Genomic DNA, 25,354 nt, shown 5'->3' with positions numbered 1-25,354 from the left:
CGGGGCCGGCTCCTCGCTCTCAGCCGCCCCGGGTTACGATGCCGCCCCTCGGTGCGGGGGGAAATCCTCCCGCTGCCGGGGTGACCCCCACCCCCGCCACCACTGCCGCACCTCCATCCCGGCATTCGCGTCTACCGGCTCCGGACCCGCCACTCTGGGCTTCCCTGGTCCCGAAAGCCCCGAGGGGTCCCCAGAGTGGTACCGGCGGAGCCCCTTCCCCTGGAGCGAGGAGACCCTGGGCTGCCCGTTCACGGGCGCGCCCTAGTCTCGCCCCCACGGGCCCCCGACGCCTGCACTCCCGGGTCCCAGCGAGCCGGGGTCGGGGTCCTCACCGTAGGAGGGTGGGGACTTGTGACTCCGGCCCCCTGCCAGCCTCTGGGGGGGGGCGCTGGTGGGGGCCGCGCGCTGAGCCCCGGAGGGGTGCGTGGGGGCCGAGGGCTCGGAAAGGGGCGGTGCGCCGAGGGTGGCCCCGGAGTGCCTCGGGGGGCGGCTGGGGGGCGGGGCTGGGAATGCCGCGGCGGTGGGGGTGGGGCAGGTGGGGAACGCCGCCGCGGGGGGCCCCCTCCCGCCGCGGGGCGGGAAGGGGGGGCGGGGGCGGTCCCGGCGGGGCGGCGGCGCGGCCTGGGGAGGGCGGGGGGTGGGGGGGGAAAGTCTGGGCGCCCCCCGCCCCCGCCGGGCTCCGGGCAGGAGCCGTGTGACGTCACGGCGGCTGGAAGTGCCCGGCGCGGAGGCGCGGGAGGGGGTGGGGGTGGGGGGGGGGTGGCCGAGCCGGCGCTTTATAAGCGGAGCCCGCCAGGCGCGCGGAGCCGCAGCCCGCGTCCCCGAGCCCCCCGGCCGGCCCCGGCCCCGGCCCCCCAGCTCGCGCTCGCGCCTCCGGGGCGGCTGGGCGGCGAGGGACGGAGCGCCAGGCGGCGGGCCGGAGAAGGGACGCGCGGCGGGCGGCCGCGGGGCATGAGGCGGGGGCGCGATGTCGGTGCCGCTGCTCAAGATCGGGGCCGTGCTGAGCACCATGGCCATGGTCACCAACTGGATGTCGCAGACGCTGCCCTCGCTCGTGGGGCTCAACGGCACCGTGTCCCGCGCGGGCGCCTCCGAGAAAATCGTGAGTGGCCGCCGCGCGGGGGGCGCTCCCGGGGGGGCGTGGTGCCCGCGCCGCCGCCGCCGCCGCCGCAGCCCCCGGGGGCCCCCGCCCCCCCCCACCCCCAGCTTCCCTGCGCGCCCGGCCGGGGGCGCCCTCCCGGGGGGCTGGGGGCGGGACGCCGAGAAGCCCCGGGACCCCCAGCCGCCTCCGCGCCGCTTAGTCTGGTTATTATGACCGCTTCCCGTTATCAGTGAGCAGTGTCCGAGCGCCAACGGTGTACCGGGCTCGCTCGGCCCGGGGCGGAGGCGGCGAGGGCTGCGGAACCGAGCCCGGTCCGGCTGAGTGGGGCGGAGCGGGAGCGGAGGTTCCGGGGGCCCGGGAGGGACCTTGCCTCCGAATGCGGGAGCCGCGGGCTCTCCGGGTGTCTCCACCTTCCGGATCTCTGCCTGTCTGTGCATCTCTGAGTCGTCCCGTCTCCCTCTCTGTCTTTTTCTGTCTCTCTCCGTCCATTCTTTTGTCTCCGGTTTGCCTCCTCTGTCTCTCCCTGTCTGTGTCTATCTCTGTTGCGCTGTCTCTGACTTTGTACCTATCTCTTTTTTTTTCTTTTTCTCTCCCCCGCACCGCCCCCCCCCACCCCGCATCTCCTTTCTGGTTACCTGCTTCACCATGTGCTGAATATTTATCCCCAGAACTCGCACTCTCTAGGAGACAGACGGGTCTCAGACTTGGGGGGCCGGAGCGAAGGCTGACAGTGCCCCCAGAAGCACGGGACTGCCCCTTCCCTCATCCCATTCTATCCTCCTCTATCCCCTTCATCCTCCAGCTTCCCTGGCCACAGAGCTTTTGGGAGGGGTGGGTGGCGGGGGGACTCCATCGTGATCACTCCGGGTGTTCCTGGTGACCTGGGGAGAGGGGTCAGCCTCCACTACAAACTTCCCTCCGTCTCGTCCAGACTTGGTCCTCCCCTCCCATCTCTTCCCCTCTTCAGTCTGTTTGCGGGACCCCTCCCAGTAGGTGGGACTGGGATGCATGGAGCTCCCTCTCCTGCTCACTGTTTCCTTAACTTCGCCAGCTCCCCCGTTCAGCCCCCAGTGGCCTCCACACCACGTCCTTCTTTCCCCTTGCGGAAAAGAAAAGAAGTCTTTGCTCCCAAGGGTTGAAGGCAAGTGGAGACGGGGGTGCCGTGCCCTATGCCCAGGCTGTGCCCAGCTCCTGGGGGGGGGAGGGTGCAGTGGCACCGGGCTTGGCACCGGTGAGGGCTTTCAGTCCAAATCCTCGGAACTGAAGCCAGCGTGTGAAAGTGTCTTTCTGCGTGTGTCTCACATCAAGGGATATTATGTGAGTATGTCCTGGAGCGTCTTATCCAGGCCTGAGTTTTGGTGTGTGAACAGTGCTGTGTGCGAATTGAGGGAGGAAGTTTATGCGCTTTGCCAGCGTGAAGGTCCACGTGGATCTTCCTGTGTGTGTGGAGGTGTGTCCCAGAATGCGTGTGAGTGTGTCCCTGAGTGAGTGCGTCTGGGTGTGGATGTGCCTAAGTGTGTGTCTGCAGTCTGTGTCCCAGACTCTGGGTTGCGTGTGCCCATGCGAGTTTGGACACGTGAGTCTGTGACAGCTTTCTTGCTCTTGCCTTCTGAGGGGGAAGAGAGATGGTGTCTCATTGAAATCAGAAGCCAGATTCCCCTCCTCCACCCTCAGAGAATGTGAGTCTGTGTGAACGTGTGCGTGAAACATGGGCAGCATCCGGTGTGTGGGGAATGTGTGCGTAAGTGTGGAAGACTGTGTCTCTAAGTTACGATTTTGTGTATTGCATGTGTCTGTGCACCTGCAAGTGTAGACACGTGTGTCTTTAGAAGTGTGTGCACATATGTGGAAGCGTGTACCTATGAATGGTGTTCGTGCCTGCCTTGTATGCCTATGGGTGGATTCCCGTGTGAACCGTGTGTTTTCTGTAAGTGTGTGTGTGTGTGTGTGTGTGCGCGCGCACATGTATCCAAACAGACCTGGTCTCCATTCTGGCCCGTCTATAGCTAATGGGACCACAATCCACTGCTTCCATGAAATCACCTGCTGAAAGGTAGTATTTCCTCCCTCCACGATCCCCTCTCATCATCCCTCAGTCTCAGTAAGCCTTGCCGCAAGCACTCTGTGGAGTGAGATGCCAGGGGACTTAGGGGAGGACCGGGGAGGGCACGGTCACCTGAGAGCACTCTGGAAAGCATCCTGGGAGTCTGGTAGACTAAGGTTGGAATCCACTCTCAGCCTTCTTGCTCTATGACTTGGTCTTGACTCTGGGCGCCCGTGACTTCACCACTCAGAGCTGCGGTATCCCAGATATAAAATGGGAATGATAATTCCTACCTGACAGGACTGTTGACAGATCTACAGTCCGGCTCTCCACCCATCCATCCTTCCATCTGTTTGTTCTTCATCCATCCATCCATCCATCCATCCATCTCTCTATCCGTGTTCCACTCATCCCTCTATCCATCCATTATCTGTCATCCAACCATCTCTTCATCTGTCCTCTATATATCCATCCTGCCATCCATTTTGTTTATTCAGCAAAACTATTGATTGCCTCCTCTATGTCAAGCATGTTTATGCCTAAAAGCCCCAGGTCAGTGGCTAACATAGTAGATAATCAGTTAGTGATAGGACTCTAAGTCAAACACATCTGGGTTTGAATTCTGGCCCTGGGCTTTACTACCAGTATGCCCTTGGGGGAAATTATTTAATCTCTCTAATCTTCAATATCCTCATTAGTCAAGGAGAATCTTAGAGTCCCCATTAGACCCTAGGATCCATGAGGACCCACAGACGACATCATTAGTGAACCCTAAGGCCCGGTGCATAGTAGGCCTGCGATAAGTATTTGTCAAGTGACTGAACCAACAATCACATCTTCGTTAGGATTCATGGATTCCACCTTCAAATGGACACAAATGGCTGGGTGCATAGTAGGTGTTCAGTAAGGAGGAGTTGCTTGTCGTTGTAGCCAAGCACGTAGGAGGCACAGAATAAATATTTGTCAGGTGTCCAGATCAAGAATCCACCCTCCTAAGGATTGAGGGGAACATTTGAGATGCTCCATAAGAAGGAGTTGTAGAAAAGTGTAGACCACCAACATGGTTTAACTGAACCCAGGTAGCGAAATCCCCAGTCGTAAGGCAGAAGATTGGATGCTGATTTTGACTTAATAAAGGGCCTCAGTGGTGAGGTGGGGGTGAGCCCAGACCCTCTGGCCGTTCTCATCTCGGGCTCTCCCTCCCCGATTCGTTCTGGCGAGGCAGCTTGGCATTCTTTTTAAGAATTCTAAGGGTGCTGTCCCAGGCCATTTCTGGAAGGATGCAGGGAGGAAGCTGCCACCGCCACTACTCCCTTTGGCCATCTCTCAGCCATAAACCATCCCCGTGGGATGGGAGCCTTCAGCGGAATGACTTCTCACCTGGGGGTTGTAAATCCAGAACCAGACTAAGAACCGTCAGCCCCTTGCCAGCGGCTGCTGTCATTACAGCACCCGAAGACAGTTACCTGGATCTTCTATGCTATGTCCTTGCCCATCCACTCACCCCTCTTTAAGGGCTGCAGAAAGGAAGGGGCGAGAAGAGTTGTTCTGTGTGGGGAAGACCCTTTTCCCCATGGGAGGAATGGGGAGGGTCTAAGCAGCCATCCACAAGAGGCTCTTTGAGGACTTCCTGCGAAGAACCAAAGCTCAGAATCCATGTCTTTCCTTGACAGTTTCCCCCGCGGGGGTGGGGAGTAGGGGGAAGGCCCCAGATACTTTGTATCAGTCAGGACAGGTCAAGTTACACTTGTGGTAAGAAGCAGCTGCAGTTCTCAGTGGTTTGATACAACATAGATGTATTTCTCCCTGGCGCTATGTATCCATGGTTGGCTGGAGAACTTTGTCCATAGTAGTCATTCAGGGACCTGGGATGTTGGAGGCTCTGTGGCCACATGATCATTGAAACAGAAAAAGGTAGGCGCAGCAAGCCCCCATCAGGTCTTAAAGCTCTACCCTGGAATGTTACTTTTGCTCACATTTCATTGGTCAACACAGGTGACATGCCTAACTTCAAAGAGGGTGGGAAGTGTGGTCCTACCATGACCAGAACAGAGAGGAGTAGGCAGATATTTGTGAACAGCCATAAATAGTACCCCAGCCTGCTCAGCCTTCCCCCCTCTTATCCTAAGTAACAAGAATTCTTAGGGGATCTCCATTGGTTCATTCGCCCATTTATTTAACAAATACTTACTGAGCATGTACAATGTGCTAGGCACTATTCTAGGTGCCTGGGATATAACAGTGAACAAAACAGACAGATATCCTTGTCCTCAGGGCACTGGCATTCTAGAGCAGGGACAGGGAGAAATAAATAAGTATATAGATAAATCTTTATTTTAGATGGTGATACATGTACTATGAAGAAGCATAGAGCAGTATAGGGGGAGTGGAGTGTGATTGGGGATTATTGTAGATGGAGTGACCTTTCTGAGCGGGTGGCAGTTGAGCAAAGATCTGAAGAAATTGTGAGAGGGCTCGTATCTAAAGAAAGAGAGTTACAAGTAGAGGGAAGAGCAAGTGCAAAGGCCCTGGGGTGGGCATATGCCTGAAATGTTGGAGAAACTGAGGAAACCAGTGGCTGAAGCAGAGTGAGCGAAAGGGGAGATGAGGGCAGGGAGGTGGGGAGATGGAGGCGGTGTAGGGTGGGGAGGGCAGGGAAGTGGGGGAGCCTTGTAGGGATTTTACATTTCACTTGTAACTCCTCATGCTTTCCTCTCCTCTGTTGTGCTTGTAACTTTCTAATATACTCCACATACTTGACTTTTTTATCTTGTTGTCTGGCTCACTGCCCCCCCCCATAATGTCAGCTCCCCAAGGGCAGGGATTTTTTTAATTAATTTTTTAAAAATTTTTATTAACTGTTGAGGCGACTGGGAGGCTCAGTTGGCTAAGCATCTGACTTCGACTCAGGTCATGATCTCACAGTTCGTGAGTTCGAGCTCCACCTCCAGTGCTGGCAGCTTAGATCCTGGAGGCTGCTTCAGATTCTCTCTCTCTCTCTCTCTCTCTCTCTCTCTTAAAAATAAATAAACATTAAAACAATTTTTAATTTTTGTTAACTGTCGTAGCCCTGGTGCCTTGCACAGAGTCTAACAGCAGTAGATATTCAATAAATGGGATCCCAGGGAGAGTTCTGAGCAGAAGAGGGACAGGCCTTGGCTCAGGTGTTCAGTTTCCCTCTGGCCCCTGGGAAGAGGGCAGACTACGGGGGATGAAGGCAGGAGCCAGAAGACTGGGGAGCAGGCCACTGTACTGGTCCAGGTGAGTGATGATGGGGACTGGACCAGGATAGGGGCCAGTGGGGTGGAGAAACATAGGCATGTTGTGGATTTGGCCCCCACCTACCATATTTACCTGCTCCTAAACCGTGGACTTCCAATTTCTGCTCAAACACTTCGGAGTGTGAGGGAACATTTATTGAGCTCCTACTTTGCGCTGGGAAGGGTCCCAGACTATGGGATGTAGAGATGAATAACATCTCTGGCTTCAATCAGTTTGCAGCCTCCTCAGTACTTGTGACACAACATGGTCTGTGTGGTGAGAAGATTATTTCTGGAATGTTATGGGGGTTGCAGAGGAGGGCACTGAAACCAGCCAGGGTGTGCAACGGAGCTATTCTGGAGGTGGTGATACTCAAATCGAGTCTTACAGTTGAGAAGGAATTGGCCAGGTGAAGACAGAGCGAGAAGGAACAGCATGAACAAAGTCTTAGAGGTCATGGGCGTCCTGGTGAGCAGGGAGAGACCAAGGAGTTCAGAGTTCCTGGAGACGAATGTGCCAGGTTGGGAGGAGTGTGGCCAGAAGGGTCCATGTCACAAAGGGATTTGGCCTGAGGCGCCTTTACTTCCTTCTGAGTGTCAAAGGAAGGGATATCTGGAGGGGGTTAGAGCAGAAAAGGCGTATGAAGTTGCCTGTTTCACTTCTAAAAAGACCCGTAATCATTAGAAAATCCTTCTAGATTGTGTGTGTGAAATTTACCTCCTCTGAACTTTTGCCCGCCTCACTGGAACCAAATCTAAACCGCTTCCCCTGGTCGAACTTATTAAGCCTCAGTTTCTTCATCCATAAAATGGGGATAATGGTGGAATGTTCCATATAAGGTTGTGCTCAGGAGGGTACCTGACATACGGAAGGTGCCTATAAAGGTTGGTTATTGTAATTATTATTGCTAGTATTACAAGACCACACCTTCCTGAGTCAGGTCTTGGACCACTCCTCCATCCCTTTTGTGTTCCTGCCTCTGGAACTTTGCATTTGCTGTGCCACCCTCCGGGAACCTCCTCTAGCCTGCTCAGGTCCTGGCTCAAATGTCACCTCCTCAGAGAGACCTCCTTTGACCACCCCAGCTAAAATGTCCCCACACTGCTATTTGGACCTGTTCTATTTTCTGCCCAGCACTCATAATTATCTGAAATCATCTTGGTAATTGTTTGCCACCAACAGAATAGAAGTGCCATGCAAGCACTTTGTTCCTTTTGTTTATCACTGGGATCTTCTCATTTAGGGCAGTAGGTACTTCCTGAATGGTCTCCGTTCTTTCTGCCCCCGTGGGACAGCCCCCCTTTCTGCCCCCTTCTTCCTCCTGATGACACCTCTGAACTTTGATGACTATTTCTGTGATTCCTGAGTCTTTTCCAGTGGATCGGAAGCATCTGTTTCTTAAAGCTTCTTTTCATGTGTCCTTGTTTCTCAATCCTTCTCTGTTTGGATGGATGTCCAATGAATGTGCACTTTGCCAACTTCCCACATAAAGATATGGGGTAGTCTTGCCACCAGAGAGCACAGTCATTCCCAACCAGCAATCACTGAGTCCCTCTCTATGCCAAGTCCTGTGCGGGGGGGGGGGGGGGCTGGGAATAGAGCAATGAACAAGGGAGACTGTCGCTTCCCTCTTAAAACTTCATAGGGAGACATCGTGAATGTGGAATTGGTGCAAATGGCTGTGTAATCACAGTTTGTTACGGGTCATGAAGGAGAAGATATGGAGCCATGAAGGCATGTAATTGGGAAGGGGTGGTCAGGGAAGGCTTCTCTGAAGAGGTGACATTTGCCCTGAGACATGAAGGATGAGTAAGAGTTGGGCAGAGACAAAGCTGGTAAGGTGGAGGGAGAGAGGCCAAGAGAACAGGGTGTGTGAAGGTGTCGGGGTGGGGACGGTAAGTGGTGTGTCTGAGGATCTGGGTGACATAGGTAGAAGCCTTAGCCCACTAGGTGTTCCTGACCATCTCCCTAGACCCTGTCTACCTGGGTCTGACGCCAACGTAAGAAATGGTTTGAGGTGCAGCCTTTGCCTATCCCGTCAGCACCATGGACAGCCACTAAGGGAGGGTGGTCTAGGCCTTGGGGCCACTTGAGTGTGGCTAAAATAGTCTTCTTCCAGAGGGATGCTCTGGTTTCTGCCTCTTGGTGTCTTTCGTGCCCCCAGCATCATTCTCCCCTCTGACTCTGGGCAGCTGACGCCTTTGTGAAGCAACAGTGGGGAGCAGTCCCAAGGCTGGGCAAGGAAGAAAAGCAGCCATCTGGGGGAGGCCCGGGCGCTTTAAGAGAGTTTGATGTCGGGTTGGGTCTGTCTGTGTGTGGGAGTAAAGATGCTACCACCTATGGGGGCAGGCTGGTTCCCGATCTTGTTTTTTTTTTTTTTTAATTTTTTTAAACTCATTTTTAGTTTATTTATTTATTCTGAGAGAGAGAGCAAGAGCCAGGGAGAGGCAGAGAGAGAGCGCGAGAGAGGATCCTGAGCTGTCAAGCATGGAGCCTGACGCAGGGCTTGATCTCACGAAGCATGAGATCATGACCTGAGCCGAAACCAAGAGTCGGACGCTTGACCAGCTGAGCCACCCAGGCACCTCTGATGCTTCATTGCTGTTAAATTCTGTCTTTTGAGTCTCTGCTTCTGCATTCTCTTTCTTGTGTCTTTGTCTTATTAACTGTATTCCCCTCTCTCTGTCTTAACTGTGTATTTACAACACATGGTTGCCATTCAGGAAATGTTTGTTGAGTGGATGTTGGCGATTACCTCTGTCTGCCTGTGTCTCTTTGTCATACTCTGTCTTCTCTCTATGTTTCTGTCGGTCTCTAAGTTCTCTCTGTGTGTCTCTGTCTTTGCCTCTGTGTGTTTCTTTGGTCTCTGATTCTGCCATCTCTGTCTCTTGGCGTCTCTGTCTCTATATCTCTCTCATCCCCATCTCTAGGTCTGTATCTCTCTGTCTGCCTCTGTTTCTCTGTCTCTGGAATCCCATTTCTATATCACCATAGTTGCTGTATCACAATCCAGGACTCTGACAGGGGGTGGGGAAGAGACCAGAATTCTCAGACCTGAGAGGGTTATTGAGACAGGACAGAACCAGAACGAGTGTTGGGTGCGTTCAGGATTCAGTGAGTGGGACAGGATGAGCCAGACCAGCACGAGCCCTTGAAGGCCCCAGAGGGGGCCCGGGGTGTCTGGACCCCTGGGGGTGGTGGTGGGGATTGGAGCCAAGCTTCAATGGGAGTCCAGGGTGGGCTGTGGGTGGGTGCCCAAGCTCCAGGTGAACCCCTTTCCTCCACCTCCTATTCGTACTCCCCCGCTGCCACCTAGGAGGGCCTCCCTCTAGGACCCAGCCATCAGGCCCCAGCGCTGGCTCCAAGATGGAACAGCTGTCTGGGCTGCAGCTGCGGAAGCTCGTTTTGAACAAGGGAGATGATTGCAGGGGTGATTGGGGGAGGGAGAGAGAAGGGGAGGGTAGCAAGGGCCAAAGAGGAATCAGGCTTGATTGTTGCTGCTGCTGCAGCGGGTACTTTGCCCAAGAGATGGGCAGACCAGGCACGGCAGGAAGAGGCAGAGGGAGGTCTGTCTGCCCAGCCACGGTCCATCTGTCCCCACTTCTGGTCTCCCTGTCGTGAAGTTTCTCCGTCTTCCTGCATTTCAGAGCCTGCCACCCGGCCCTGAGGGTGTTGTTCAATCTCCCTTTTGCCTGTTGCCCTACCTCCTGCCCCGTGTTTCAGTTTTCTCATCTCTCTCTGCCCGTATCTCCCTGTCTCTCCGCCCGCCATTCCGCCTGGATCTCTGTGTCTCTCTCCGAGCCTCCCCGCCCGTCCCTTGGTGCAGCTGTCATTGTCAGAAGCACGACTAGGGTTCAAGCAGCCCTGTGGATTGCTCTTTCTTTTCTTGTCGTTTCTGCAATACTCAGGGGCTGGAGACAAATAGAGACGGAAAATTCCCAGGAAATGATGGGATCGTGTCCTTCAATAAAGGGATATTTACAAAGATATCTCAATTAGGACTAATTAATTAAATGAGCCACTTCCCCTGCCCTCTCCCCCACCCTGTGGTCCCGAAGCCTCCTGGGAGAGAACCAGCCAATGACTAGATGGCAGCTTCTGGTGCTCAGGCGGTGTCTCAATGTTTAATTTATAACAGCCTTCTCCCCGCCGCCCCATCAATCCATCCGGAAGGGCAAGGTGGCCACGAATGTGTAGACTCAGGGGCAGAGGCTGGAGACCTGCCAGCTTCCCTGGAGCCTGCTGGGGCGTGTGCCTGTCGGTTGGAGACCCACATGTCGTGTGTGGCACAGTATGTTCGAACGTGACAGGGCATGTCTTCATGGCAGGTATGCCCCTTTGTATAAGGAGATTCGGATGGCCGCTGGTTTTGTCTGAGCCCATGGGGCATGCTGGAGCAGGTCAGAATGTGTCTCTCACATGGGACTGTCCGAGCATGGCGCTTCTGAGCGTGTCGGGGTGCAACAGGGGCGTGTGGAGCACAACAGAGGATGTGGCCCATGACAGGACCTGCCATAACATGGCTCATGTCCTGTGCTATGAAGGTCTGCACTTACAGGTTAGACATCTGTCCCCAAGGGCATGGCAAGGTACGTCTTGTAGGCCTCCCTGGCAGGAATAGCGGAGCAATGACAATATCTATAGCTTCCAGGAGGAGCCAGTCAGGGACCCCTTCAGCTACACACTCTGAATCTCCCCAGCCCCTTCAGCACTGGTGGATCAGAAGGGTTGAGTTCCAACTCTTATTCTTACTATTTTAATGTTTGTTTATTTTTGAGAGAGAGAGAAAGAGAAAGAGGGGGAGGGGCAGACACACACACACACACACACACACACACACACACGCACACACGAAATTCTAACCAGGCTGCAGGCTCTGAGCTGTCAGCACAGAGCCCGACACGGGGCTCAAACCCACGAACTGCGAGACCATGACCTGAGCCGAAGTCAGATGCTTAACCGACCGAGCCACCCACGTGCCCCAATTTCCCCAACTTTTGATGTACTATATTCACCTCTGTGGCTACCCTTCCCCAGTGCATAGCTTCAGAGTCCCCAGTTCCCCCCATTGCTGTAGTCCTACAGTTCCCTTCGGATTACTTCTCAGCCTCGCCTCCGCCTGCCCCTTCTCACCCCACACAGAGGAGTTATCAACGCGGAAGGAAAATGTCGCTTCTCAAGTTTTACTTTCTAGTTACAAAGCCCTCAGTATAATGCTCAGCCTGGGATTGGGGCCCTCAGTGTTATGACTAAAAGGATGATTCCATCTTCACATAAAGACAGGTTGGATGATGCAACCCTCAGTGTGATGCCCAACAGGGTAATGCAGCCTTCAGTGTAATGACAAGTCTGTTGATGCAGCCCTCAGTGTAGTACCCTGATGAGTGATGCGGCCTTCAGTACAACGGCAGATCTGGAGATGCGGTCGTCTGTGTGAGTGATGCCAGGGTAGTGTAGGGACCATAAACATAGCTCGACAGGCGCTGCCTGGGACACTCGGTGCAGTGAGAAGGAAGAGGAGTTTGCTCATTATAGTGAGTGCATTCTCTGGCTATTCCAGGAGGCCAGGATTCCCCAAAGCTGCTGGCTGTGGCTGGCTCCATTAGCCCTTGTAAGTGGCATGTGACCTCAGCAGGACACCAGGTTTATTAGTAAAGCATAAATTCTGCAGGAATATTTCAGGACTGACTGCAATGCTAATGAGTTAGTCAGGGAGACCTAAGAGTGCGGCTGACAGAATATACACAGATGTCAGTTCCTACTGAGAGAATGTTGATGGATACAGGTAGACACAAACGGACATAGGGAATTAGGAAGAGCATGAGTATTCTTTTAAAAAATTTTTTTCAGGGACGCCTGGGTGGCTCAGTCGGTTAAGCGTCCGACTTCGGCTGAGGTCATGATCTCGTGGTTTGTGAGTTCGAGCCCCGCGTCGGGCTCTGTGCTGACAGCTCAGAACCTGGAGCCTGCTTCGGATTCTGTGTCTCCCCTCTCTCTCTGCCCCTCCCCCCACTCCTGCTTTGTCTTTCTCTCTCAAAAATAAATAAACATTAAAATTTTTTTTTAAATTTAAAGTTAATTTATTTTGAGACAGAGTGGGAGAGGGGCAGAGAGAGAATCCTTTAAAATCTTTTTAAAGTTTATTTAGTTTAAAGAGAGAGAGAGACAGAGCGTTGAGTCGGGGAGGGACAGAGAGAGAGGGAGACACAGAAGCTCCAAACTCTGAGCTGTCAGCATAGAGCCCAACGCGAGGCTCGAACCCACAGGCTGAGAAATCATGACCTGAACCAAAGTTGGACACTGAGCCACCCAGGCGCCCCTAGAATCCTTTTTTTTAAAGTTTATTTATTTATTTTGAGAGAGAGAGAGTGAGAGAGAAAATCCCAAGCAGGCTCTGCGCTCTCAACACAGAGCCCGACATGGGGCTCGAACTCACCACAAACCATGAGGTCATGATCTCATGACCAAGAAATGAGAGTCCAGTGCTTAACCAACTGAGCCACCCAGGCACCCCGGGAAAGAGAGAATCCTAAGCAGGCTCTGTGATGTCAGTGCGGAGCCCTACGCGGGGCTTGATCTCACGAACCATGAGATCATGACCTGAGCCGAAACCCACGATTAGGTGCTTAGCTGACTGAGCCACCCAGGTACCCCTGGTATTCTTGAATAGACACAGATGTGTAAGGTGTGTGGCTTCTGGGTCGACCTGCACATGGGGTCACACAGAAGGTCATGGGTATTTATAGGGAGGTGTTCACCTGGGTGATTTCACACGGTGGCAGAGCTGTTTGTGGGTATAAGCGATGTACATTTACATATACGTCTGTAGAGCCACACGTGGCCATGAATGCTCGAGGAAAAAGCAAATAGACACAAGTATACCCGGGGTACACGTAAAAAGAGCAGCTATGCAGATCGACTTGTGGGCTCATGACTTGTTCACAGAACATATGGGAGTAGAACACTTAGGAACGTGTCAGAGTGAAGGGACTGTTCATGGCCATGGGCGACAGTTGCTGATGCACATACACTTGCACTTGTTCACTGCCGCGCACCAGCATTTGCCTGGATTTACGCTGCCGTGCACTCTGTTATGACTAGTCACAGATGTGTCCAGATGTCCCATGTATGCCCAGAACATGGATGCTCACAGGTGCCTGTAGACACACACAGATGCCCACACAGTCAGAGAACTCCTGTGTATCCTAATACCCACATGCTACTATTTAGGGAAGTGAATGACCAATTCTCTCCTCCCCCTGCCAGTTCTCTGGACTCCTGGCAAAGTGAGATCTCAAAGCCAAGAGGACTGGCCTTGGAACTGCCCCCAGGCCCTTTTCGGAAGAACAAGGAGGGGAAATCCAGACAGTCACATGGGCACCAGGGTGACCCGGCAATGCCATCCAGGAATAGAGTGCCCTGAGCCCAGCCTCACTCACCAGACGTCTCAACTGAGATTCTCCCCTGCCATCAGAGATAATTATGGTGGCCAGTGCTGACAAAGGGCTTAGAATGCCTGGGACAAGGAAGAGCTCAGTGAATGTTAGGGACCATCATTATCATTGGATAGAATCGTTATTACCATTACGAATATTCGCCTTAAAATGCAAAGAGATCCTCGTTCTTTGTGTCCAGTTCTCCAGCCTTTTCTGTCATCCCCCCCTGCCTGTCCTGTCCTGGCACCCACCGCAGTGTCCCTCCGGCCTTCCAGCTTCACCTGTTTCTCTCCTGCTCTCGCTTGAGAGAGTCAGTCCTTGAAATCCATGGTTTCCTTTCTCATTGGTTGGCTCTTCCCTGACATCTCTGTTTATTCTCATTTGCCTCTAAGCATCATGGTTTGATCTGTCTGCCTGGGGTGGGTGGGTGTCAGAGAGTGTGTTTGGAATAGAAAGCCCCTTAAAATGGCCCAGTTTAAGAGGACCTTTAGGTAGGGAATGCAGGGAATCTCACACAACCCAATACCTGGGGCTCCAGGGCCTTGGAAAGCCATCACTGCCTCACTGACTTATCACTTCAGTCAGCAAATATTTACTGTGCACCTACTATGTGCCGGGTAGATAAGACGGGACACTTGCTCTCATGGAGCTGGCATTTTAGTGACAAGAGACCAGAAACAAGCAAGAAATTGTTATCCTGTAACCGCACTGTGCAGAGAGTTAAAACAGGACGAGGGATAGTGGCAGAGGCAGGGTTACTTTGGACTCAGGAGAGAGTCCCCACTCTCCTGTCCCCCTCCACTCTGGGACCCCCTCGCTCCAGCTCTGGGTTTCTGTAGCCCCTGATCCCCCGGGCACCTTCAGCTCCAGGCTCCACACCCTTTATTTATTTATTTACTTACTTACCTATTTATTATTTTCATGTTTATTTTTGACAAACACAGAGCACTAGTGGGGGAGGGCCAGAGAGAGAGGGCCAGAGAGAATCCCAAGCAAGTTCCACGCTCAGTGTGGAGCCCATCCTAGAGCTCGATCCCACAACCATGAGATCATGACCTAAGCCAAAATCGAGAGTTGAACACTCACCTGACTGAGCCATCCAGGCGCCCCAGCTCCACACCTTTTAATTGCCTTGACCTCCGTGTTCCAATTCCATCTCCCTCAACTGGAGAACTTGCCTCTTTCAATGTGTATCAGGAATCCACTTGTCCAGTTGGCTGAGACTGGACGCCTCGGGCACCTGGGAACATGTGGCTATGGAGGTGTCTTTCTCAGTAGGAATTTACAGGTAGGAGCCTTCTTTTGGAAAGAGTACTGGGAGGGGAGGCCATGATAGACACCATCACCTACGCATTCATTCATTCACTGGGCAAACTGAGTGAGTGCCTGGAGTCCCGGGCACTGTTGTAGGTGCCGAGACGCAGCTGTGAACAGGATAGATCTGTTTCAGTCTTGTCATGTGTATTTTCTACTGGACACACAACAAACACATAAGCAAACAAATAAACAAGTTCGTGTTGGATAGGCAAGCGCTGTAAAGAAAACGATGAGGAGACGTGAAAGGAAGTAACCAGGGAGCCTCATTTTGTCAGGACGTCTCGGTAGGCTCTCTGGGGAGGTGACATTTTTTGCCATCTTTAATGAGATATAATTGGCACATAACATTGTGTAAGTTTAAGGTATACAACAATGTGATTTTATACACGTGTATATTGTGAAACGATCACCACAGTAGGGTTATAATTACCTTTGTGTGCACTCGCGCACGTGTGTGTGTGTGTGTGTGTGTGTATGCGTGTGTGTGTGTGTTATGTGTTTGGTGACACTTCAAGATCTACTCTCTTAGCAACTTTTAAGTATATAACACATCATCGTTAACTCTATTCACCATGCTGCACATTAGATCCCCAGAAGTTATTCGTATTATCACTGGAATTTGGGGGAGGTGACCTTTGAGCAGAGACTTGACAGATGAGAGGGAGGTCGGTCATGGAAAGTGTGCGAGAAGAGCGTCCTGGTAGCATGAGCTAACAAGTGCAAATGCCCTGACATGGGAACAGGTTTGGTGCCTTTCTGGAAAGACAGGGCCTGGGTGGCTTGAGAGAAGGAGGGGATGGGGTTGTACAGGTCAGCAGGGTCCCCTGCAGACAGGGCCTCACAGGCCAAAGAGAGTTATCAGTTTTTATTCTAAATGCAACGTGAAACTGTTGGACAGTGGCAGAGGGAAAGAGTGCCATCATCTGACTCATGTTGTTTAAAGATCCCTCTAACTTCCTTGTTAGGGAATGGGTTTCAGGGAGTGAGGGTGGGAGTGGGGAGATCAGGGAGGAGGTTACTGCAATAGTCCAAGCAAAAGCCACTGGTGGCTGGGCCAGAATAGAAGCATCCAGAATGGTGAGCAGTGGGCAGATTTGGCATATGTCTTAAGTAGAGCCACCAGGATTGCTGATGGATGATATGTGAGGGATGAGAAAAAGGAACATAGGAAGGGGATGGTAGCTGGAGGGAAACATGAATCCTAAGGAGAATTTCTAAAAGAAGAAGGGACCAGATGTCCTCTGGGTCACCCTGCCCCTTAATAGCCAGGAAGAGATAATGGTCTGCACCCCGTTTTGTGCTCTATGGAAAGCCAGTGTCTTCCCAAGATTCCCTCCATCCCAGGGGGGACCTGTATTCTCTTGGTCATCCCTTATCTTTGACTTCCTGCTTCTGCTGAATTATTATTCTCCATTTGGCATCTTGTGCCCTTTGGTGTCTGCTCTGACCTTTACATAGACTGAGAGTTCAGTCCTCAAGGTGATGGAGAGCCTCAAATGCCAGGGCAAGACAAGCTTGATCCTGAAAGCAGTTGGGGCCATTTTTCTATCCATGTATTTATTCAACAAGTACTTCTGAGGACCTAATATATACATCACAGGAGAGAAGATGGTGAGCCAAGCAGACAGAGTACATGGGGCTTCCTTCAAAATAGGGAGACAGGTAATGATCCAATATTCACGAATAAATATAAATGGCGGCTGTGATAGCAGCTAGGAGGAAAAGATCCCTGGTGTTATAGGAGCTTCTAATAAGGGGATCTGATCTAATTTGAAAGGTTGGAGGAAGCAAGAGCTGGGATCTGAATCTGAGAGCAAGGGTGCTCTGGGCAGCGGGAACTGCTTATGCAAAGGCCCTGGGGTGAGAGAAAGTATGACAGACTAAAGAAGACCTTGGAGGGGAGAGACTGTGTGGGATGAAAGAAGAGGTAAGTAAAGAGTAGACCCACAAGGCTTCATTAGTATGTTAAGGAGTTTTGTCTGTATCCTAAGAATAAAGGGAATATACCGATGAGGTTTGGGTTGGGAGGATGTTATGATCAGATGTGCATTGTGAGAGTTCCCTGAGGTTCTCGTGTGTAGAGTGGACTTTCAAGGGAAAGGGTCCATCAAGGTAGACCAGATGGACTTTCTGAAGTGTGAGGGTGGACCATTTGGACTCAGTTGGACTATTGAGTGATAGACAATCATTCAGTCCATAAAGATGAACAACCATGCATGAACACAAAGTATTGAGGAGTTAAAGTCAACTAGACTTGGTGAAGGAATAAAAATGGGGGAGAGGATAATGCCTGGGCATCTGACTTGGAAGCAGAGGGAGGGGGGATGCTGTGAGGATGATGAGAGTTAAGCTCTGGAGAGGAGATCTTGCATTTCATTTGAGTGTGTTGGGATTGAGATGCTTTCGAGAGCTCTGAGGGGGTGGGGCAGGTCAAAGAGTCAGAGGTATAAATGGGTTTGGAGTTCTGAGGACATTTATGCATGCAGGTGGTGATGGAAGCTTGGCAAGGGGAAGTGGCTCTCAACTAGGAGGCAATTTCACACTCAGGAGACATTTGGCAATGTCTGGAGATGTTTCATTGTCACAACTAGGAGGAGGTACTAATGGTGTCTAGTGGGTGGAAGCTGTTAAACATCCTACAGGGCACAGAATTGTTATCCAGCCAAAATATCAACAGTGCTGAGGTTGAGAATCCCTGGTCTAGAGTAACACTCAACGGCTAGGTGGAGGAAGATAAAAAGGAGGTGCGTTGAGGTAGGAAGGAACCATGTAAGCATGTGTCATGGCATCCAAGGGAAGGAAATGTATCAAGAAAGAGAGAGAAGGCAACAGAGTGAAATCCTGTGGAGAGGTCAAGAAAGATGGCGGGCTGAAAAGCATCCATTGGATTTAGAAACATGGAGGCCATTGGTGGACTTTGCAAGAGTTGTGTTGGCGGTATGATGGGGTCAGAAACGAGATAGGAATGGTGGAGGAGGGAGTTCAGAGAGGGAGGAAATAGAGGCAGTTAGTGTAGGCAACTGGGAAGAGGAGAGAAGTGGGAGACAGATGGAAGGAGGAATCAAGTGAGGCATTTTAGTTTTTTAATAAGGGAGGCTTGAGTTTATTTAAAAACTAATGAGAAAGTTCTGCCTGGGAGGGAGAAGTTGAATATGCAAGGCAAAGACAGGATATTGATTGTATAAGACTCCCAAGACAGAAGAAAAGGGCCAAAACAAGATTAGCTGCATGAACCTTACGATGAAGGACAGCTCCTCCTCTGTTACAGGAGGTAAGGACCAGGAGGGGGAAGAAGTTTGCAAATGATGGCAAGAGAAGAGGGATTCCATGTCATGGCTCTTACTTTCCCTGGGAAATCAGGGAAGGTTGGAGGAGAATAGAGAATGTGTAGTCTTTCTGCTTGACTCAGGTTGCCCTGTGATGGTGTGCCGGCCTTCCCCATGGTACACAACCATGAGGAAAGCCTTCTTCAAAGTCCCCTCTTGAACTCCTGGCCTGAGGTGTGACCTCTGAGCCTAGCGAGAGCTCATCTGGGGGAATGTCCAAGTCCAGGATTTATGAGGTAAGACTTGTGATGGGTTGTCGTAAAGTCCCCCATTCTTGAAGATTAATGCTGTTTATAATAGCCCATCAAGAAAGCCTTGTAATAATCCTTGAAGAATACCCATAAAATCCACTTTGATGAATTTTAGATAATGGTTTCAGAAAAATCAAGTCCCCCTACCCTCATTGATCCTGGAGCATGACAATCAGTTGCAGTGGACATCCATCCCAGAGGCCTGAGCTCCGGGGGGGGCAGCGCTCCGTGAGTGGGGAGATGCTGAGAAGAGGAACCTTCAGCTAGTAGATTTCTCACCCAATTGTGAAGGTCGAGCTCAGGCAAGGTGGACCCATATACTGAGATAGATCCGGGGGAAACTGAGTTCTGAGATAGACCAGGCTCAACTTGGGTTCCAAGACTGGGGATTAATTCAAGTCCTGGGACAGAACAGGGAGACACCCCTGAGGTCTTAAGATACTCCGTGGTTGACTCTGAGACAGATGAGGGTCAGGCCCAAACCCTGGGTAGACAAAGGCTGAACTTGGGTCCAGGGATAGACCAAAGATAAACCTGGTCCCAGGAAACCAGGAACAAATGCAAGTCCTGGGTGAACCAGGGCTACAGTGGAAGGTTTAGCTAGACAAAGCCAAACCCAGGTCCTGGGATAGAGCAGAGCAGAGCTAATGACAACAGAAACGGAAAATAGGCTTATCTTGGGGGAGTTGAATTACACACTCACATCAGGTTTGCCCTGTGGGGATCTCTCTAGGTGTTGAGACACTTCCCTGAAACTGTTGGGTCCCTCTGTGATTAATGCCCATTGCACATGACACGGTGTGTCCCAGGACTAATAAGAGGAAGTGAATTATTTTCCAGTGTAAGGTCATCCTAGGACCCGAGTTTGAGCCAGTGCAGGCACCTGAGCCCGGAAACACGCTCAGTAGAGCCGACAGCTTGGGAATGCCCAGGGTGGCCGTCCCTGCCTCCATGTTGATGGTGGCCACTCTGATGCAGACTAGAACAATACCTGCATTCCACACAGGCACATAACACACAGGGGCTCACACATTCACACTGCGGTAGACACACACACACACACACACACACAGCACCAAACCCACGCCTGTGCCTCAAACACACAGCCACATGCCTTGCACGGACATGGACAGTGACACAGCAGCCACACACAGATCCTCGGGCACACATACACGCTCTCGGCCAACCTAGGCAGCACGCTCAAACGCAGCCTCCCACATGATGACATTTTCACATCCGTGAAGCGGCAGGATTCTAGAGGGAGTAGTGTGCTCTGAGAACAGCGCCCCCTGGAGGGTGTGTCGTTCAGTGCCTCGCCTTCCACGTTCACATCCCCCCCCCCCAGGTGCAGTCGAGCACACTCTGACTCATCCCTGCTTTATACACGCATTTGTGTAAGTGCATACACTTGCTCGTGCTCACACACTCAGGCTTATAAAGGGCTATGCACGGCTGTGCGTTCTTGGCCACACAGACACAGACGTGCCCCACGTCCATCACACTCATCAAATGAGCTCGTGCTGCAGGCAGTTGATGGGGGTGGGGGGGTGGGGGCGCGTCTCTGCCTCGTGTGGTCATCTGGGGACCCCAGCTGACAGAGGCTTCTCATCAACACGCACTTCCAGGTCACGCACTGGCTCTTAACGCTGTCACCGGGAAGTCACTAACACTCACACAGCGTTGGCTAAAGGGAGTCACGGGGCCACACCGGGGAAGCACAGTTCTATCTGGGCCCGAGAGAGAAGAGGCGGGAAAGTTGTGAACAGTTGTATTGACTGCCCCAGTTTCTAACACGTCTAGAGAGTTACACACTCACACACGCACGCTTGATCTCCTCCCGTATGGACCAGTCTTTATGACCCGCCCCTCTCCTTGGGACCAGGCAGGGGGCCACACATGCCCTCCCCGTGGTTTGCCTGCAGAGCTCCCTTACCTCCTGGCACATCTGAGGGGCCTGCCCCTCCCTCCTGAGCTAGGGGTCCCAGGGTAACGAGTTTCCAAGCCAGAGCTGAGAAAACAGCACAGACACCTTCTCTGCCCCCGGAGTGGGCGGTATTTTTCCACAGACACTGGGAAAGAATAATAATAGGCATTGGGAGATCTCTGTATTGGCTGAGAACCTTCCCCGTCTTGCCAGCCGCAGCTTGAAAGGGGAGCCCGGAGGGGAGAAGGCAAATCCAGAGAGACCCCCGTTCTCCCCACCCGCATGTCCTCCCAATGCCACGGGAGACCCTCTCCTTCCCCTCACGGTCCACCCACTCCTCCTTTCGACTACTTAAATATTCCGAGGCAGGAAGCTCATGAATATTTATAGGGGCCTGGCAGTGAGAGAGATAAAAAAAAAAAAAAACATTCGGAATTTATGAACCAAGATCCGTCTATAAATAACAGGCCTGTGGCTGATGGGGTTCTTCCCTCACCCACCAATTTCCTTTAAGTTCAGTTCCAACCCCAGCCAAGCCTCCCAGAGCTACCCCTCCACACACGCACGCACACCGCCTGGCTATGGGTGCACAAATCTCCGTCCTCCAGGACACCGTCACACACACATACACAGCAAGGACGCAGACGCGCGTTTGCACCTGCCTGCGGTCTGGCCCACTGCCCCCCTTCCACACACAGACACTCACATGCAAAATCTGCTTGAACATGTCCGGGGCAGCCTCCTGTGTTCACATTCAGGCAGATACAGCCCCTCGGGCTCAGACCAGCACACACAGTCGCACACACCATAGAAACGCCCACGCTCCCAGCTCCTGGGCCTTCCCATGGCTTCCCTCTGGGCCTTGGTTTTCTCGTCTGCGTAAGGGGAACACTGAGAGTCACTGCCTCCTAGGGTGGCCGTGCGGAATTTAAAAAGCTCACAAGCCAAATACCAAGTACCTGTTGTGTGTAAGGTGCTATTGTAGGTGCGGGCGACACAGCAGTGAACAAAAACAGATCAAAATCATCCCTGCCTGGCATTCTGGAGGGAAGAACGATGGCACACGAAATCAGCACACAGATGAGGTACTGTGTCAGAAGTTGGTAAGGTAGAGAGGGGGTGGGTAATGCTGAGACACTTAGAGTTTTGACTGGTGGGGGAGCCGTCCGGGAAGGGCTCTGGAAATAATGACATTTGAGTAAAGATTTGGAGGAGGCGGAAGGACATTCCAAAGGAATAGCCAGTCTTGAGACTTGAGATAGAAGAAGCGGGCTTGAGGTGTCGCAGGAACAGGGAGGAGACTCCTGTGACTGGAGCAGAGGGAGGGAGGGGGAGAGAGGGGTAGGGGGACAGGGCAGGGAGGGGACGGGCCCTGTGGACAGTGGTGAGGATTTGGGCTTTTACTCAGGGGAGGTGGGAGCCATGGAGGGTTCTGAACAGAGGAAGCATATGGCCTGACTCAGCTGCTCACAGACACCCTCTGGCTGCTGTGGAGCGAGGGTGGCCGCAGGGGGACCAAGGCAGAGGCGACTGCCCTGGGGAGATGAGATGGGGAGAAGGGAGAAGGGAGTAGATTCTGACTGTAAAGCTGTAAGAGAAAGAGGTAATTAAAGCTGTCTCTAAGTGAATGCATTCAATAATTTGTTCTTTAATTCCAGAAATGTTTATTGGGCACGTACTATGTCTCAGGCACTGTTCTGGTTGGAGAACACAGCGATAAACATCCCTGCCCTTGGGGAACTGACGGTATCTTGGGGGAGACACGCAAGAAACAAGATACATTTTAATGTAGGATCAAGGGGTAGTACATTTTATGTGCAAATTGTAGCAGAGCGAGCCTTGCAGAGCGATGGGGGCTGCACATGGAGATTGGCTGTACTGGGCAGGATTCGGGATGCATTTCGAAGCGAGAGCCGCTCTCAGGATTGGCAGGCGGATTGCATGTGTAGGTGGCAATGACAGAACTTAGTGCCTGGGTGTGAATATGAGCTTGCAAGGGACACCCACGTAAATGCCCTCTTACGTTGAATGCTCATTGTTTGCCCCGTCTTAGGTTGGGTTCCTGAGAAGCAGAACCTGAGACGGGAGTTTGGAGCATATGATTAATTGTGAGTGGAGGGTGAGGAAAGCAGGAGCGGGCAGGGGATGGGGGTCTCAGGTACCTTCCAGGCTCGGCCTGCTCCATGGGGGCGGAGGTCCCTCTGGAATATAAATTGGACCACTGTATCAGTTCCGTTTTGGCTGCTCCTGGGGGTAGGGAACCCCTCCCATGCCTCTCCAGGGTGTGGTGACTCCCAAAAGCCAAGGGCAGGTCTCCAGAAAAGGTCACAGGTGCTAGCTGGGAGCTCCCACTCAGCATATGCAGGGTGGGTGTGCCCAGTGAGGAGATCTGGGCAGAGGCCCAAGAACATCTCCTGTACCCCCAAGGCTCCAACGAACAGGGTCACAGGAGCACCAGCCATTTATGCCAATCATAGTGCGGATGTCTGTTCTCAGCTCTCTCAGGATGAAAATCAGGCCAACTTGGCACTGGGGCTCCCCTGATACAGCTGAGATCCTTTCTGGATTCATGAACTGCTGGAGACTCAGCCTTCTGCTTCCCGGACTTGCCTGGGAATTGCAGAAGGGAACTGAGAAGAAGAGACGCTGCCCCGAAACAGGTCGGAATAGCTCGTTTAATTCCCCCCACAGTCCTCTCGAAAGACGCTGCTATTGTACCCACTTTGCAGATGTGGAAGCGGATGCGCAGAGAAGTTAAGTCACTTGCCCAAGGCCTCACAGCTAGCAGGGGAGGAGCCAGGATTTGAACTCAGGCTTTTAGGCTCTGAGGTTTGTGTGCTTCCAAGCTACACTCAACTGCCTTAGGCCCCGTGACTCCTTCAAAACCCAGAGCCCTCGTATCCATCCTGGGAAGGAAGGAGGAGAAGGGAGGTGAGCCCGAGAGAATGGAATGGAAGGTGTGAGCGGAGTGGAGGAGAAAGAGGTCCCATGGGAGACTCGGAGTATGCAGGAGGCATTTGTTCGTCCGTTCGTTCGTTCATTCATTCATTCATTCACCTCCTGATGAGGCCTGCCTACTCTGTTCAGCTTGTGCTGGTATTGGGGCCACAGCAGGAAAGTAGACCAGCCCTGCCCTTACGGAGCGCACCGCCTAATAGGACACAGACACACCCACCCGGGCAAGGAAAGGTATAAAGTATAGGAACCTTTTGAGAGGGAAGGGGTAGGGAACGATGGAGGCACACACAGGAGGGGTCCCTGATCTGTCTTCAGGGACAGAGAAGCTTCCCGGAGGTGGTGATGTTTGCTCTCAGCCTTGAAAGATGCACAGAGTTTGGAGAGTCGTAGGGTCACCTGTTGGAGAGTAACAGAGTAGAAACACCAGCATCTGTATAACCCCACAGACCTGGGTTTGCGGTTCTAGCTCCACCACCTAATACATAAAGACGCAGCATTGTCCAAAACAAAAGAAATTGTAGAAATATTTATTGAGCACTTACTCTGTGCCAAGTGCTGTTCTAGGCACCGGGGACATGGTAGTGACCAAGATACGAGGCGTTTGTACTTGTATGTTTGCTTCCTTGTGGAAAGGAGCCATACCAGCCAACAAATTATATATAGCATGGTGTCTGCCATGAGAAGTGCCAGACAGGGAGATGAGGACCGAAAAGGGCTTCTTTAAGGAGGTAATCAGGGAGTGCTTCCCTGAGGTGGTGACTTTTAAACTTGGCTCTTAACTATGGACAGGGAGGATTCAGCATTATCACTGTTCCTTCAGACTTACTGTGGGGCATGAAATGGGACAGTTGACTTAGGCAAGTGCTCTGTAAGTTTGTAGCTTGGTAGTTAAGACAACTTTAGGGAGAGGCAGCATGGGGCCATAGTCCTGTGGGCTTGTTATTTACCTGGTGTCCCTTGGATCTGCTCCTTGCCCTTCCTTTGTTCTCTGTATTGCGGGACAGTTGACCCCTGAAAACTACATCTCCCAAGTTCCCTTGCTCACTGGCTTCCTGTTGGGTTCAGCCAATGGGAGGTTGTGGTGGCAGTTGGAGGTGGGAGGAAGAGAGAAGCCAGAGGATTTCTCCCCCTGTTTCTTTGCTTCAGGTGGTGGCTTTGTCTCGTCCCTGGGTCCAGCTCCCGGCTGCCATCCACTCAGGCAACCACAATTCCTGCTTGGTGGTCCCTGCTCCTGGGCTCTGGTAACACCCCTCCTCCTTTTGCCCTTGCTAACCCTGAAGTTTCTTGCATTTACTCTTTTTTATATCATTTCGCTTTCCCCACTTCCTCTTTCGGCCTTTCTGGCTCCTCTGTATCACACTTGCCCTATCGTATTCCTTCCGTGGAACCATCTAGCGTGGCCTCTGTTCCCCCTCTGTTCCACAGCAGTCTCTGCCACTTGACTCTTCCTCCCCAACCTTCAGTTTATAACAGCCTGACACCACACAGCGGTTGTGAGATGAATGGGGACAATACTCTCAGTAGCTGAGCCTACACGGTCCCCACTGTGTAGGGTTTGAAGCTGTGCACACGGGCACTCATTTACGTCAACAATCCGATGAGGTGGGTGCTACTGTTAGCCCTGTTTTACAGATGGGGAAACTGAGGCACAGTGAGGTTCAAGTCACTTGCTCAGGGTCACATGGCTAGGAAGTGGCACGAGGGGGGTCCCTCATGCAAGCATTATGCATGTAGA

General features: G+C 52.4%; 1 protein-coding gene across 3 annotated transcripts in view; it reads left to right on the top strand.

Moving 5' to 3' along the window:
• Nucleotides 1-967: 967 nt before the first annotated feature.
• OLFM2 (olfactomedin 2) overlaps nucleotides 968-25,354 on the top strand; it is a 42,831-nt gene continuing 18,444 nt past the window's right edge. Inside the window, exons 1-2 of one of the 3 annotated variants that reach the window (XM_047097579.1) lie at nucleotides 968-1,072; nucleotides 24,736-24,768. In XM_047097579.1, coding sequence (XP_046953535.1) covers nucleotides 968-1,072; nucleotides 24,736-24,768 — 138 coding nt within the window. Of the gene's footprint in view, nucleotides 1,103-15,277; nucleotides 15,305-24,735; nucleotides 24,769-25,354 lie in introns of all 3 variants that reach the window. The other 2 variants (XM_047097577.1, XM_047097578.1) reach the window with 2 other exon arrangements.

The sequence above is a fragment of the Lynx rufus genome, unplaced genomic scaffold (genome assembly GCF_022079265.1).
Source record: "Lynx rufus isolate CCGP_SWC_20201006 ecotype Redwood Valley unplaced genomic scaffold, mLynRuf1.p SCAF_4, whole genome shotgun sequence".
Lineage (NCBI taxonomy): Eukaryota > Metazoa > Chordata > Mammalia > Carnivora > Felidae > Lynx > Lynx rufus.
Note: the sequence above shows the minus strand (reverse complement) of the source record. Positions and strands in the feature narration are given on the sequence as shown.